Below are 16,285 nucleotides of genomic sequence, written 5' to 3'. Positions count from 1 at the left end.
CAGGAGTCTTTTATGTGAGGCTGAAGAATTTCTCAGAGAGCTGGTAAATGCTGCCAGGCTGTTTAAGCCACAGAGGTGTGTTTGCTGAGATCAGACCAGTGGAGCCTCTGATCACCTGGCAATGCAAATTTGATTTGAATCACCCCTAAGTACATGCTTAAATATCTGCTGAATGCATCAGAACATTCAACACTACGTTTATGCCAGCTTTGTGCTTTAGACCAGCTGTGGCATGGCAGGCAATAGCAAAGATCATAGAATCACAGCATCAACCAGGTTGGAAGAGACTCCAAGATCGTCCAGTCCAACCTAGCACTACATTTAGAGGACATCTAAATCATAGAATCATAGAATCATAGAATCAACCTGGTTGGAAGAGACTCCAAGATCATCCAGTCCAAACATGTCACTGCACCTACAGGACTTCTAAATCATAGAATCAACCAGTTGGAAGAGACCTCAAAGATTATCCAGTCCAACCTAGCACTACATTTAGAGGACTTCTAAATCATAGAATAACAGAATCAACCAGGTTGGACGAGATCTCCAAGATTATCTAGTTCAACCTAGCACTACATCTAGAGGACTTCTAAATCACAGAATAATAGAATCAACCCAGTTGGAAAAGACCTCCAAGATATCCAGTCCAACCTAGCACTACATCTACAGGACTTCTAAATGATAGAATCAACCAAGTTGAAAAAGACCTCCAAGGTCATCCAGTCCAACCTAGCACTACATTTATAAGACCTCTAAATCATGGAATCATAGAATCAGTCAGGGTTGGAAGGGACCACAAGGATCAGCCAGTTCCAACCCCCCTGCCATGCCCAGGGACACCCTACCCTAGAGCAGGCTGCACACAGCCTCAGCCAGCCTGGCCTCAAACACCTCCAGCCATGGAGCCTCAACCCCCTCCCTGGGCAACCCAGTCCTGCCTCTCACCACTCTCCTGCTCAACAACTTCCTTCTCACCTCCAGGCTGATCTTTATAGACAAATGGAAATGACCAAATAAGGTCAAAAAAAAGCCTGGATGAGGCACTTAGTGCCATGGTCTAGTTGATTAGACAGAGCTAGGTGCTAGGTTGGACTGGATGAGCCAACCACTCCTCAAGACTTCACAACCCCACCACTACTGCTAAGCTATTAGCACTAAATCATCCCCCTAAGCACCACATGCATGTGTCTTTTAAATGACTGCAGGAAAAAGGATCTGGGAGTCTGAGTGCAGCCCAGATAGCAACAGTGTCCTGGGCTGCAGCAAGAGCAGTGTGGCCAGAAGGGCAACGAGGGGATTCTCCCTGTTTGTTTTACTCTCCTCAGACCCCACCTGGAGTGCTGTGTGCAGTTCTGGAGCCCCCAACACAAGAAGGACATGGAACTGTTAGAGCAAGTCCAGAGGAGGGCCACAAAGATGCTCAGAGGGCTGCAGCAGCTCTGCTATGAGAACAGGCTGAGAGAGTTGGGGCTCTGCAGTCTGCAGAAGAGAAGGCTTTGAGGAGACCTTTTAGTGACCTTCCAGTATCTGAAGGGGCCTACAGGAAGGCTGGGGAGGGACTATTGACAAGGTCTTGTAATGACAGGATGAGGGGGAATGGGTTTAAACGGGCAGGGGGGAGATTCAAGCTAGATGTTAGGAAGACCTTCTTTGCAGTGAGGGTGGTGAGACACTGGCACAGGTTGCCCAGGGAGGCTGTGGCTGCTCCCTCCCTGGAGGTGTTTAAGGCCAGGGTGGATGATGCCTTGAGCGACCTGTTCTAGTGGGAGGTGTCCCTGCCTATGGCAGGAGGTTGGAACTGGATGATCTTTGAGGTCCCATCCAACCTAAACCATTGATTCTATGATTCCAGACATGCACTGGCCTAGAGAGTTAATAAATTAAGTATTCTGCCATGGTTATTATGTGACTTAATTCCCAAACATCCAGGGGGCAGTGTCAGACTCTGCCTGGGAGATCCAGAGTCTGTTCTCAATTGTCTTACATTCTTCTTGTACCACCTGAAGCCAGTTGCTTTGACTTGCTGTGCCTCATCTCTTCCTCTATGAAGTGAAGAAAAGGATACTCACTACTTACCAGCACCAGGTCTTGGTTAATGACTTGATTTGTGGAGCCCAAAGCTTTGCTGCTCGATATTCTGTGGCTGTGCACATTCTGCAAAGGGCAGCAGCAATAAAAATATAAAGGGGGGTGGTGGAAATTGCCATCAGCAGTGGAATGAGAAGGCTGACTTTAAGATGACAAAAAGCAGTCCTTGTCAGGGAAGACAAAGCCATTTTTGCATAGGCAATTTCACAGAGGCAAACAAACTGCCCAGGTGGCCAAGAAAGCCAATGGCATCCTGGCCTGGATCAGGAGCAGTGTGGCCAGGAGGATGAGGGAGGTTATTCTGCCCCTGTGCTCAGCACTGCTCAGGCCACCCCTGGAGTGCTGTGTCCAGTTGTGGGCTCCTCAATTCAAGAGAGACTGAGGTGCTGGAAGGTGTCCAGAGAAGGGCAGCAAGGCTGGGGAGGGGCCTGGAGCAGAGCCCTGTGAGGAGAGGCTGAGGGAGCTGGGGGTGTGCAGCCTGCAGCAGAGGAGGCTCAGGGCAGAGCTGATTGCTGCCTGCAGCTGCCTGCAGGGAGGCTGTAGCCAGGTGGGGTTGGGCTCTTCTGCCAGGCAAGCAGCAACAGAACAAGAGGACACAGCATCAAGTTGTGCTGGGGGAGGTCTAGGCTGGATGTGAGAAGGAAGTTGTTGTCAGAGAGAGTGATTGGCATTGGAATGGGCTGCCCAGGGAGGTGGTGGAGTTGCTGTTCCTGGAGGTGTTGAAGCAAAGCCTGGATGAGGCACTTAGTGCCATGGTCAAGGGCTGGGTGCTAGGTTTGGACTGGATGATTTTGGAGGTCTCTTCCAACCTGCTTGATTCTATGATTCTATGAAACAACAGTGAAAGTCACTTTGCTTCCTCCAGCACAAAGGTGGAGCGAAATCGACCTGCCAAGATTCATGTCCGCATTTTGGCGGAGACAAGACACTTCACTCCTGCAGCTTTCTCATCACCTTGTTGCCATAACTCCATAAAGAAACACATAAAGCTATCTCTCCCATTTAAAGCCTCCCATTTTGACAGCAAATTGGATGATGTGACATGCTGCCTCCCAGAACAGGCGCTGTCTATCACCTCGCTGCTAATCTCTGTGATTAGTGACCTGCAGTGTAAGGCAGCTATCAGAGACCACCTGTCCTGTTTCTGCTGGAAGCGCCTCCTAGCCTATCTCTTTGTGGTGTCACCCTCTCTTGTCTAGCTTTTGATTGATGGAAGTTTGTCTTTTGAGCAGTGGCTCAGAAAATAAATCATCCCCCTTGCCATTCATTCAGCGCAGCACAAAGCTGGTGTGCTTCATCAAAGCTCCGAAGAGCGCCAGAAAGCAACGGGACTGAGGATGAGGAGGGGAGATGGAAAGGATAAAACATAATAAGAAGGATTATTTTGGGAGCCCACCAAAGCAAAAGCAAAGTAAGAAAAGAGCTGTAAATAAGCATTGGTGCTTGCTGCACCACTGCACTAGAACGAGAAAGCTGATTTTGTTGTCTCTGCTTCTTGACACTTCTCTACCATCTTAGAATCGTAGATTCAGTCAGGATTGGAAGGGACCAGAAGGATTAAATAGTTCCAACCCCCCTCCTATGGGCAGGGACACCTCATAGAAGCATAGAATCAGTCAGGGTTGGAAGGAACCACAAGGATCATCTAGTTCCAACCCCCCTCCATGGGCAGGGACACCTCATAGAGTCACAGAAGCATAGAATCAGTCAGGGCTGGAAGGGACCACAAGGATCATGTAGTTCCAACCCCCCTCCTATGGGCAGGGACACCTCATAGAGTCACAGAAGCATAGAATCAGTCAGGGCTGGAAGGGACCACAAGGATCATGTAGTTCCAACCCCCCTCCTATGGGCAGGGACACCTCATAGAGTCACAGAAGCATAGAATCAGTCAGGTTGGAAGGAACCACAAGGATCATGTAGCTCCAACCCCCCTCCTATGGGCAGGGACACCTCATAGAGTCACAGAAGCATAGAATCAGTCAGGGCTGGAAGGGACCACAAGGGTCATCTAGTTCCAACTCCCCTCCTATGGGCAGGGACACCTCACAGAATCACAGAAGCATAGAATCAGTCAGGGCTGGAAGGGACCACAAGGATCATCTAGTTCCAACCCCCCTCCTATGGGCAGGGACACCTCATAGAGTCACAGAAGCATAGAATCAGTCAGGGCTGGAAGGGACCACAAGGATCATCTAGTTCCAACCCCCCTCCTATGGGCAGAAACACCTCATAGAGTCATAGAATCATAGACCCTGCCATGGGCAGGGTCTTCTCTGACACTTGCTTCTCTGCCTCTTGAGGAGGCTCAGAGGTGATCTTATTGCTGTCTACATACTACCTGAATGCATCTCCTAACACTGAGCATTCTTAAGCAGAGATACTGAAATGACTTCAACGTGTAGTCTACAACTACCTAAAGGGAGGCTGTAGCCAGGTGGGGTTGTTCTCTTCTCCCAGACAGCCAGCAACAGAACAAGGGCACACAGTCTCAAGTTGTGCCAGGGGATGTCTAGGCTGGATGTGAGGAGGAAGTTGTTGGCAGAGAGAGTGATTGGCATTGGAATGGGCTGCCCAGGGAGGTGGTGGAGTTGCCATTCCTGAAGGTGTTGAAGAAAAGCCTGGATGAGGCACTTAGTGCTATGGTCTGGTTGACTGGATAGGGCTGGGTGCTAGGTTGGAGTGGATGATCCTGGAGGTCTCTTTCAACCTGGTTGATTCTGTGATTCTGTGGTCTCTTCTGCCAGGCAGCTAGCCACAGGACAAGGGGACACAGTCTCAAGTTATGCCAGGGGAGGTCAAGGCTGGATGTCAGGAGGAAGTTCTTCCAAAAGAGAGTGATTGGCATTGGAATGGGATGCCCAGAGAGGTGGTAGAGTCACCAACCCTGAAGGTGTTCAAAAAAACCAAGCAGGTTGGAAGAGACCTCCAGGCTCAGCCAGTCCAACCTAGCACCCAGCCCTGGCCAACCAACCAGACCATGGCATTAAGTGCCCCAGCCAGGCTTGGCTGCAACACCTCCAGGCACGGCCACTCCACCACCTCCCTGGGCAGCCCATTCCAATGCCAATCACTCTCTCTGCCAACAGCTTCCTCCTAACATTCAGCCTAGACCTCCCCCAGCACAACTTGAGACTGGGTCGTTTAGTTCTTATTTTAGAAGTCTCCAAGTCATAGAATCATAGAATCAACTAGGTTGGAAGACACCTCCAAGATCACAGTATCACACAGTATCACAGTATCATCAGGGTTGGAAGAGACCTCATAGATCATCAAGTCCAACCCTTTACCACAGAGCTCAAGGCCAGACCATGGCACCAAGAGCCACATCCAATACTGCCTTGAACAGCTCCAGGGATGGCAACTCCGCCACCTCCCCGGGCAGCCCATTCCAGTGTCCAGTCTCTATCACCCAGCCCTAGGCAATCAACTAGACCACAGAAATGGTTTGGAGCACACTTTTATAGAGGGAGAGGGAAAAAATGAAGGCATAGAAAGGACAATATTAGAAGCATTAGGGTTTTTTTTATGTGAGGTACAGCAACTTTATGGAAGCTTTCTAAAATTATGAGGAGTGATCACGAGCTAGGAGAGGAAAGAACCCAGTGGTGGAGTAGGTAACTGAGATGAGCATTCACCCTGGGCCAGAGGAGGAAGGGAAGACTGTGAGGTGTTGATGGCACGGGTGAAATTGTAGCAGAAGTGAAATCGAGGCACAAGGAGTAGCAGGGAAAAAATCATCATCCATCACAGCAGCACTACAAGGCAAACTCCCCGACCACACCGCTGCACTGAAGGCAAGATATCTAAACCAGCTGGGAACAGGGGCATAAAAAGGAGATGACAAGAACTGCCTGCCCGTGGAGAGGTGCTGGAAACTTACTTAAGTCAGTTAGAGGTTTCTTCTTTAAAGCAAAGCAACCAAAAATACCCCTCCAAACCCCCAAACCAAAAGCACACAAACCTTAACTATGTGTTTTGAGAGTGGCCTCTCTAGTGGGCAAAGTGCCTCCTTACAAGCAGCAAGAGAGTGAGAGAGAGAGAGAAAGGGAGGGCTGAGGAGAGTTAAATTGACAAAGCCATGGATGAATTGGGAATTGAAGCACTGCTACAGAGGAATGTGCATGTGAGTGGTGCGAATTTACAGGGCTCTTTCTGATGAGCTGTAGGAGCACTTTCAGCTTTTCAGCACCTGCCTTGACAAAAAGAAAAGCCTACACCTGGGGGGAATTCAGCAAATTTCCTGATGCTTTGCTTTCCCCCCCCCACACCCCTCTCCATTTCCTAAGTTGCAGTGTTCCTAATGGTAATTACAGACCCTGTTTGTACCTTATGGCTCCAACTGTATGGAAAGGTTTCCTTGGCATGTGTGCCTCTCCAGCCAGAGGGGTTTTAAATGACTGGCCCTTGGTAGGAATTGCTGCACTATTCATAGGCAGGCAGAAGCCACCTTCCCTCATGTCTTTGGAATGGGCTGCCCAGGGAGGTGGTGGAGTCAGCATCCCTGGAGGCGTTCAAGAAAAGACTGAATGAGGCAGTTCATGCCTTGGATGGGGCTGGGTGAGGCACTCCCTGCCATGCTCTAGTTGATTGGCCAGGGCTGGGTGCTAGGTTGGACTGGATGAGCTTGGAGCTCTCTTCTAACCTGCTTGATTCCATGATTTTTTTCTTACAGAGTACAGTAACTGCTTTGTTTTTAAATGAAATAGAGGGACCTCAGCAGGCTGGATGGGTGGGCAGAAGCCAACGGGATGAGATTGAACAAGGCCAAGTGCAGGGTTCTGCACTTTGGCCACAACAACCCCAAGCAGCACTACAGGCTGGGGCCAGAGTGGCTGAGAGCAGCCAGGCAGAGAGGGCCCTGGGGGTGCTGGCAGAGAGGAGCTGAAGCTGAGGCAGCAGTGCCCAGGTGGGCAGCAGAGCCAATGGCATCCTGGGCTGGCTCAGGAGCAGTGTGGGCAGCAGGACAAGGGAGGTTCTTGTGCCCCTGTGCTCAGCACTGGTCAGGCCACACCTTGAGTGCTGTGTCCAGTTCTGGGATCCACATTTCAAGAGAGATGTTGAGATACTGGAAGGTGTTTGGAGCAGGGCAGCAAGGCTGGTGAGGGGCCTGGAACACAGCCCTGTGAGGAGAGGCTGAGGGAGCTGGGGGTGTGCAGCCTGCAGCAGAGGAGGCTCAGGGCAGAGCTCATTGCTGTCTGCAGCTACCTGAAGGAAGGCTGTGGTCAGGTGAGGGTTGGGCTCTTCTGCCAGGCACCCAGCAACAGAACAAGGGGACACAGCCTGAAGCTGTGCCAGGGGAGGTCTGGGCTGGATGTTAGGAGGAAGTTGTTGGCAGAGAGAGTGATTGGCATTGGAATCTACCTCCAGGGACAGGCACTGTTTACAAGGTCTTGTAATGACAGGACAAGGAGTAATGGATTTAAACTGGCAGAGGGGAGATTTAGGCTGGATGTTAGGAAGAAGTTCTTTACTTCTTCACAGTGAGGGTGGTGAGACACTGGCACAGGTTGAGGGTGGTGAGACACTGGCCCAAGTTGCCCAGGGAGGCTGTGGCTGCTCCCTCCCTGGAGGTGTTCAAGGCCAGGTTGGATGACGCCCTGAGCAACCTGCTCTAGTGGGAGATGTCCCTGCCTATGGTGGGGGAGTTGGAACTGGATGATCCTTGAGGTCTCTTCCAACCTAAAGCATTCTTTAATTCCATGACTCCATTCTAAGAGCATCCTGGTGTGGCCTTTAGAGGCTCAGCTTCTGTTCTTTAGCAGTCAGGAGGATTCAGTTCCTGAGCAACGCAGCCTGTAATTACAGATGTCAACATTTGGTTTGTGGCTTTGATCAGCATTTTTCCTCATAGACCAATTTAAGTATTCAAAAACATATTTTTACCAGCTTGCTGCAAGTCACTGACTGTTGGTTTCTGTCTCTCTCTCTCTCTCTCTCTGCGGCTTCTGTTGCATTCAATAAACTTAAAAGAAAAAGACAATTTATTAATTACTTTGACAAATGCACTTTTAGGACATGGTTTTATTTCTGTTATCAATTTTCTCTGTGTGCAAATGTCTGTGCTGGCATACCAGGGCATATATGCTTTGGTTTTTTTCCCCACAGGCATAAATCCCAGGTCATGCTGTTACATGAAGCAGAGCACTATCATTTATTTACACTTTCTCAACTCTCCTTAAGTTCTAATATATTCCCAGCTGAGTAAAGATGAGCTCTCCAAACAAAGGGATGTTTTCATCCTATTTCTATTCATCTCTCACACTTCTTTTTCTTTTATCCCCTCTCCCTGCCCACTTGCCAGCTTATCATAGAATCATAGAATTGGAAGAGAGCTCCAAGCTCAGCCAGCCCAACCTAGCACCCAGCCCTAGCCAGTCAACCAGACCATGGCACTAAGTGCCTCATCCAGGCTTGGCTTCAACACCTCCAGGGACAGTGACTCCACCACCTCCCTGGGCAGCCCATTCCAATGCCAATCACTCTCTATGCCAGGAACTTCCTCCTAACATCCAGCCTAGACCTCCCTCAGCTCAACTTGAGACTGTGTCCCCTTCTTCTGTTGCTGCTTGCCTGGCAGCAGAGCCCAACCCCACCTGGCTACAGCCTCTCTTCAGGTAGTTGTAGACAGCAATGAGCTCTGCCCTGAGCCTCCTCTTCTGCAGGCTGCTGGAATGGGCTGCCAAGGGAGGTGGTGGAGTCACCATCCCTGGAGGTGTTGAAGCAAAGCCTGGATGAGGCACTTAGTGCCATGGTCTGCTTGATTGGCTAGGGCTGGGTGCTAGGTTAGACTGGATGTGATCTTGGAGGTCTCTTCCAACCTGATTGATTCTATGGTTGTATGATTCTATGATCCAGGCTTTTCTTGAGCACCTCCAGGGATGGTGAGTGGTGTCCCACAAGCTGTGGCCATTATTAAATGAGTCACACTTAATTGAGACTGTCTTTCTGTTGGTAATTGCTCTAAGAGGGTTTCCCTGCAGTCCCTTAAGGAACCTCTCTGTTGTTCATTGAATGGATGCATAAAGACAGAAAATTTGCCTCGAAGTGCCCAAAGGTTTGAACCTAGGTCTTATTTTATTCTCTCTTTCAGGTCATTCCAATCTGAGCACCAGAGGGACGTTCTTAGTTTCATGTTGAGCCCTCAGACAAGGGTGCCATGGATGTGAAGGAAAGGAAGCCGTACCGCTCTCTGACCCGGCGCCGCGACACGGAGCGCCGCTACACCAGCTCTTCAGCCGAGAGCGAGGACAGCAAGGCACCCCAGAAGTCCTACAGCTCCAGTGAGACCCTCAAGGCTTACGACCAGGACTCCAGGTTGACCTACAGCAACAGGGTGAAAGACATGGTGCACCAGGAGGCTGAGGAGTTCTGCCGATCAGGCAAGTGCATCTCATCAGATGCTGCCTCAGGTAGCATGGGTATCGTGTCAAAGAATCTTAGATTGCACTGCTTTGGAAGGAGCCTTTAAAGATCATCCAGTCCAGCCCCACTGAAGTAAGCAGGGACATCCTCAGCTAGGTCAGGTTGCTCAGTGCCCCATCAAGCCTGACCTTGAATACAGAATCATAGAATCAACCAGGCTGGAAGAGACCTGCAAGCTCATCCAGTCCAACCTAGCACCCAGCCCTCGCCAGTCAACCAGACCATGGCACTAAGTGCCTCATCCAGGCTTGTCTTCAACACTTCCAGGGACAGTGACTCCACCACCTCCCTGGGCAGCCCATTCCAATGCCAATCACTCTCTCTGACAAGAGCTTCCTCCTAACATCCAGCCTGTATCTCCCCTGACACAACTCCAGACTGTGTACCCTTGTTCTGTTGTTGCTTGCCTGGCAGAAGAGACCAACCCCACCTGGCCACAACCAAATCAGGTTGGCCAGAACCCCATCCAACCTGGCCTTAAACACCTCCAGGGACAGGGCCTCAACCACCTCCCTGGGCAACCCAGTCCAGCCTCTCACCACTCTCATGCTCAACAACTTCCTCCTCACCTCCAACCTGACTCTCCCCACCTCCAGCTTTGCTCCATTCCCCCCAGTCCTGTCACTCCCTGATATCCTGAAAAGTCCTTCCCCAGCTTTTTTGTAGGCCCCCTTCAGATACAGAAGTGGTAAAGGATCACTTTTAGGACTTACAGGTATCCATGCAGTGAATCAGCTTTACAGTAACAGTGAAGATGTGGAGCATCAAGGATTAGCATGAACTCCACAGTCCTAATAGAGACCAGCAGGACAAGGGAGGTTCTTGTGCCCCTGTGCTCAGCACTGCTCAGGCCACACCTTGAGTGCTGTGTCCAGTTCTGGGCTCCTCAATTCAAGAGAGATGTTGAGGTGCTGGAAGGTGTCCAGAGAAGGGTAACAAAGCTGGTGAGGGGCCTGGAGCAGAGCCCTGTGAGGAGAGGCTGAGGGAGCTGGGGGTGTGCAGCCTGCAGCAGAGGAGGCTCAGGGCAGAGCTCATTGCTGCCTGCAGCTGCCTGCAGGGAGGCTGTAGCCAGGTGGGGTTGGGCTCTGCTGCCAGGCAAGCAGCAACAGAACCAGGGGACAGTCACGGAAGGTAGTTTGGGAGGTTGTGGGGGAAATCCGTGGAGACTCACTTGTGGATTTCAAGTGATTTACTGCTCAAACATGGAGATCCCCTCCCGAACTAAACTCCCCACCTGAGTTCTTTTAGGATTGAAGCTGTAGAATAACAGTTCAGAAAACAGCAGCTAAAGGAGAGTCTGTGATTTCTTTAGAGTTCTTTGGAGCCTTTAAGGTTACTCAGTCTCTAGGTGAGGAGTCCTTTCTTTGGTTCACTCACGATTCAGCAGCTCAGATCAGCAGGGTTCGAGGTTTGGGCGGTGTCCCTTTGTGCGTCAGGATCGGGCCCAAGCAGCTTCAGGCCTCTGCGGGGCCCTCGTCGGGCAGGGCCGATCGGGAACGTGAGGGCACCGCGGCAGGAGCCAGCCAGGCAGGCAGGCAGGCGAGCAGGTAGGTGCAGGTACCAGCGAGCTCAAGCAAGCAAGCCCCAATCCAGGCAGGCACAGCATTGTATAGTATTCAAAAGAGGTGTAACCCTCCAGCCCAAGCTTACAGATTGGCACAGATTACAATTAACCTATATCATTGGACAGTCCTCACCGAAACAGCCTGTAGGAGCACCCAAAGCTCGGCCCAGCAGCAGGTGCTCAGTGTGCATGGGAACCAAGGCCGAAAGTTTGGAAAACAAGGCCCATGTTTACCTTTTATCTCCTCTAGGGAGGGAACTTCTCATGGGACTAGAAGATTGGTTTGGTTTTTACGATGCTTCTGGCTTAAAATGTGAGACACTGCGACTTTTACAGCAGGGAGGCCTGCTAAGGGCTTCTGCTACCCTCCATGACAGGGACACAGTCTCCAGTTGTGCCAAGGAAGGCACTGTGGTAAAGGGTTGGACTAGATGATCTGTGAGGTCTCTTCCAACCTTGGTGATACTGTGATACTGTGATACTGTGAAGTTCCTGGCAGAGAGAGTGATTGGCATTGGAATGGGCTGCCCAGGGAGGTGGTGGAGTGGCCATCCCTGGAGGTGTTGAAGCCAAGCCTGGCTGAGGCACTTAGTGCCATGGTCTGGTTGACTGGGTGCTAGGTTGGACTGGATGATCTTGGAGGTCTCTTCCAACCTGCTTCATTCTATGATTCCAGATACTCCCCTTACTTCTAGCCTTAAGTCAGTGCAACTGCATTTGCACTGCTGCTGCTGCCTACATGAGGTAGGTTTCTGGCCCCTGTTATAGTCTCATCTTCATTTTTTTTTTTCACAGAGACACAACTGTCTTAGTTTTGAAACCAAGCAGGGTTTCCCATAAATTATTTTTAGAAGTCCATCAAGAAAAAGCATAAAATGGCAAAGTGAATTAAATCGACTCAGGAGCATTCCAGACAACCAACATAAAATAGCTGACCCAGGCTGCTCTGACTGTATCCTCTGCAGCCTGGAAAAGCTGATTGCCCAAAGGGAATGCTCAAAATTCCACTTGTTTAACTTGGGGGCTGCTTAGTTTCACCCTTCAAACACCCATGCCCCTGTGCTTTTGCTGCAAGGCTCATCTTTAAGGCATGCACAAGCAAAATGACTTGCAGAAGTCTCCTTGTGCACATGGCTTTGGTGTTTGTATTTCAAGGTAGCTGCAACAGGCAACCATTAACAAAAGGGCCAATGAGTGCTGTAAGCAATGCTTTGCATTCATAAAAGGAGTTTCCCTCTTAGCAACTCTGAAGTGCTACATCCTCTCTAAGGAATCTGCAGAGTTATAAAGAAAAGGAAACCTTTGAGGTCATTGAGTTTCTCGCTTCATACAATATATTCACCATGCAGGATAGATGTGAATTAGCACAGGTCAGTGGTTTTCAACCTGAGGGTCTGTGAGGCCATGCAGGTCCATGGACTTCTCCTAAGAAGCCCACAAAAGAGAAATAAGAAAAGCCACTCTATTGACAGGGAGCATAAATTTGCTACACACAAGTTCATACTTCCCCACAAAAAAATTGTGGGGTCTGAGACAAGAGTAAAACCTACTGCTGGGTTGTACTGAGGCAACAGCAAAACCTACTGCTGGGTTCCACTGAGGCAACAGCAAAACCTACTGCTGGGTTCCACTGAGGCAACAGCAAAACCTTCTGCTGGGTTCCACTGAGGCAACAGCAAAACCTACTGCTGGGTTCCACTGAGGCAACAGCAAAACCTACTGCTGGGTTCCACTGAGGCAACAGCAAAACCTACTGCTGGGTTCCACTGAGGCAACACAAAACCTACTGCTGGGTTCCACTGAGGCAACAGCAAAACCTACTGCTGTGTTCCACTGAGGCAACACAAAACCTACTGCTGGGTTCCACTGAGGCAACAGCAAAACCTACTGCTGGGTTCCACTGAGGCAACAGCAAAACCTTCTGCTGGGTTCCACTGAGGCAACAGCAAAACCTACTGCTGGGTTCCACTGAGGCAACAGCAAAACCTACTGCTGGGTTCCACTGAGGCAACAGCAAAACCTACTGCTGGGTTCTACTGAGGCAACAGCAAAACCTACTGCTGGATTCCACTGAGGCAACAGCAAAACCTACTGCTGGGTTCTACTGAGGCAACAGCAAAACCTTCTGCTGGGTTCTACTGAGGCAACAGCAAAACCTACTGCTGGGTTCTACTGAGGCAACAGCAAAACCTACTGCTGGATTCCACTGAGGCAACAGCAAAACCTACTGCTGTGTTCCACTGAGGCAACAGCAAAACCTACTGCTGTGTTCCACTGAGGCAACAGCAAAACCTACTGCTGGGTTCCACTGAGGCAACAGCAAAACCTACTGCTGGGTTCCACTGAGGCAACAGCAAAACCTACTGCTGGGTTCCGCTCAGGCAACAGCAAAACCTACTGCTGTGTTCCACTGAGGCAACAGCAAAACCTACTGCTGTGTTCCACTGAGGCAACAGCAAAACCTACTGCTGGGTTCTACTGAGGCAACAGCAAAACCTACTGCTGGGTTCCACTGAGACAACAGCAAAATCCACTGCTGTGTTCCACTGAGGCAACAGCAAAACCTACTGCTGGATTCCGCTCAGGCAACAGCAAAACCTACTGCTGGGTTCCGCTCAGGCAACAGCAAAACCTACTGCTGGGTTCTATGAGGCAACACAAAACCTACTGCTGGGTTCCACTGAGGCAACAGCAAAACCCACTGCTGTGGTTCACTGTTTTTTTCCTGTGAGCGACTGAAATGAACTTGAGCAGAAGTTGAGGTTAACCATATCAGGGCACCAGCCTGCTTTTGATTATGCAGGAGACTTCCTCACTATGTCACGTTCCTGCTCCAGCAGCAAGGATTATTCATCTTATAATTTTCTGCCAGATTCTCCTGAGAGTCCTAGGAGTGGCCTGAGGAGTGATTAACTGAGTCAGGGCACCAGTTCTGTTTCTGATATACCACTCACAGATTATTCAATGGACAATTTTCTCCCAGATTATCCTGAGAGTCCTAAAAGTGGCCTGAGAAGTACTAACAATAACTCCAGACTTTCTCTGCCACATTTTCTGCTGGCAGAGAGCCATGAATGGACTTTCCATTTTGGTGCTGCTTGGTCTCCTGCCAGTTGAAACCAAGCCTTATTAGCCTTGCTTGACATCAACGAGGCAAAGTGAATTTCTCTCCTGCATTGGTTTGGAAGTCAGAGGAGGGAAGCATTTGAAATTGACCAAATAAATTCAGTAAATAAACAAGTCAGCATCTAAACTGTTTTAGCTGGAGTGAGAGTGCCAGCAAACGTGCAAGTCAGCACAGGGAAAAAAAAATAGACCAGATCTGAATAAAAGTCTCAGATATTTATTATCCTCCCTTTATTGACTTGAGTCCTTCCAGCTTAAAAGGCAACAGTGAGCACAGAATATGAAAATCGATGCATCTCCTGCTGTTTATTGCAAATAAATCTGATTTTCAGTTAATTGTAGCAGTCATTTTCCATAATTGATGAGCTGCTGTTACTGGAGAGCAGCAGTCCTGCTGCACAGTGATGTGTCCTGGTGGTGTTGAGCATGGCTTCTTTCAGAGCAAGGTGGAACCCACAATCAAAAGATGACAGTTTCCATTACTCCTCAGAGGATGGTTTAAAAACTATCCTGGCCTAGCACTGAATTCAGAGTTGGAAGAGAAGACCAAGGTCTCTGGGGAGAACTTGTGTTTCTAACTCAGGGCATTTTCTACCTCATGCCATGCGGAGGATGCTCTGTCAGACACTGCTCTGCAATCAGCTTAGAATCATAGAACCAACCAGGTTGGAAGAGACCTCCAAGCTCATCCAGTCCAACCTAGCACCCAGCCCTGTCCAGACCATGGCACTAAGTGCCTCATCCAGGTTTGGCTTCAACACCTCCAGGGATGGTGACTCCACCACCTCCCTGGGCAGCCCATTCCAATGTCAATCACTCTCTCTGCCAGGAACTTCCTCCTAACACCCAGCCTAGACCTCCCTTGGCACAACTTAATAGAATTACAGAAACAGCGAGGTTGGAAGAGACCTCCAAGCTCATCCAGTCCAACCTAGCACCCAGTCCTGTCCAGTCAACCACACCATGGCACTAAGTGCCTCATCCAGACTTGAGCCATCCAGGGACAGTGACTCCACCACCTCCCTGGGCAGCCCATTCCAATGCCAATCACTCTCTCTGCCAACAACTTCCTCCTAACATCCAGCCTAGACCTCCCCTGCCAGAACTTGAGGCTCTGTCCCCTTGTCCTGTTGCTGACCAACCCCCACCTGGCTGCAGCCTCCCTTCAGGTAGTTGTAGACAGCAATGAGGTCACCCCTGAGCCTCCTCTCCTCCAGGCTTAAATGGATTAATTTGCTGCGAGCTTCCATTGCACTTCCCAAGCAAAGCCTTAGGGTTTGATGGAGGTGTAAGCTCCAAGCAACCTTATCTGTCCACTCTGTTTGAAAGCCTTAATATTGTTCAGTCAATTAAAAAGGTGTGAAGTTCATGAATGCTTTATATAGTTGGAGTGCTATCAGCTGTGCATCTGTAACAAGCTGAGCCGTGGTTATTTCCTCCTGACGTCAAACAGCTTCTTCTCTGAGCATCAGAAGGAGATGTTGCCAGGTCACATTATTCACCTTGCATTCAAACAGCTTCTCTGCTGCACTATAAGTTGCAAAGTCAACTGAATGAAGAGATGTAGCAAAATAGCATTTACTCTGGGCCAGCTGCTCATCCAGTGGAACACTGGAACAAGTTCCCCAGGGAAGTGGTTGGGGCCCCATCGCTGGAGGTCATAGAATCATAGAATCATAGAATCAGGCAGGGTTGGAAGGGAGCACAAGGAGCAGCCAGTTCCAAACCCTCTGCCATGCCCAGGGACACCCTACCCTAGACCAGGCTGCACACAGCCTGGCCTCAAACACCTCCAGCCATGGGGCCTCAACCACCTCCCTGGGCAACCCAGTCCAGCCTCTCACCACTCTCCTGCTCAACAGCTTCCTCCTCACATCCAGCCTTACCCTGCTCACCTCCAGCTTTGCTCCATTCCCCCCAGTCCTATCCTTCCCTGCTATCCTGAAAAGTCCCTCCCCAGCTTTTTTGTAGGCCCCCTTCAGATACTTAAAGGCCATAATAAGGTGGGAGCCACTAATTGCTTTTGTCCACCTCCTCATGCAACTGTCTGAACACATCGATTTGGTCTGATGTTGACGCTCT

General features: G+C 49.9%; 1 protein-coding gene across 1 annotated transcript in view; it reads left to right on the top strand.

The window, feature by feature from the left end:
- The window catches only part of TENM4 (teneurin transmembrane protein 4), a 704,151-nt gene that overhangs the window by 227,359 nt on the left and 460,507 nt on the right, over positions 1-16,285 (top strand). Inside the window, exon 4 of the mRNA XM_064168972.1 lies at positions 9,182-9,470. Within this exon, the coding sequence (XP_064025042.1) occupies positions 9,248-9,470 (223 nt within the window). The 5' untranslated portion in view covers positions 9,182-9,247. The remainder of the gene's footprint in view (positions 1-9,181; positions 9,471-16,285) is intronic.

The sequence above is a fragment of the Pogoniulus pusillus genome, chromosome 3 (assembly GCF_015220805.1).
Source record: "Pogoniulus pusillus isolate bPogPus1 chromosome 3, bPogPus1.pri, whole genome shotgun sequence".
Classification (NCBI taxonomy): Eukaryota; Metazoa; Chordata; class Aves; order Piciformes; family Lybiidae; genus Pogoniulus; species Pogoniulus pusillus.
This window is presented reverse-complemented; position numbering and strand designations above follow the sequence as displayed.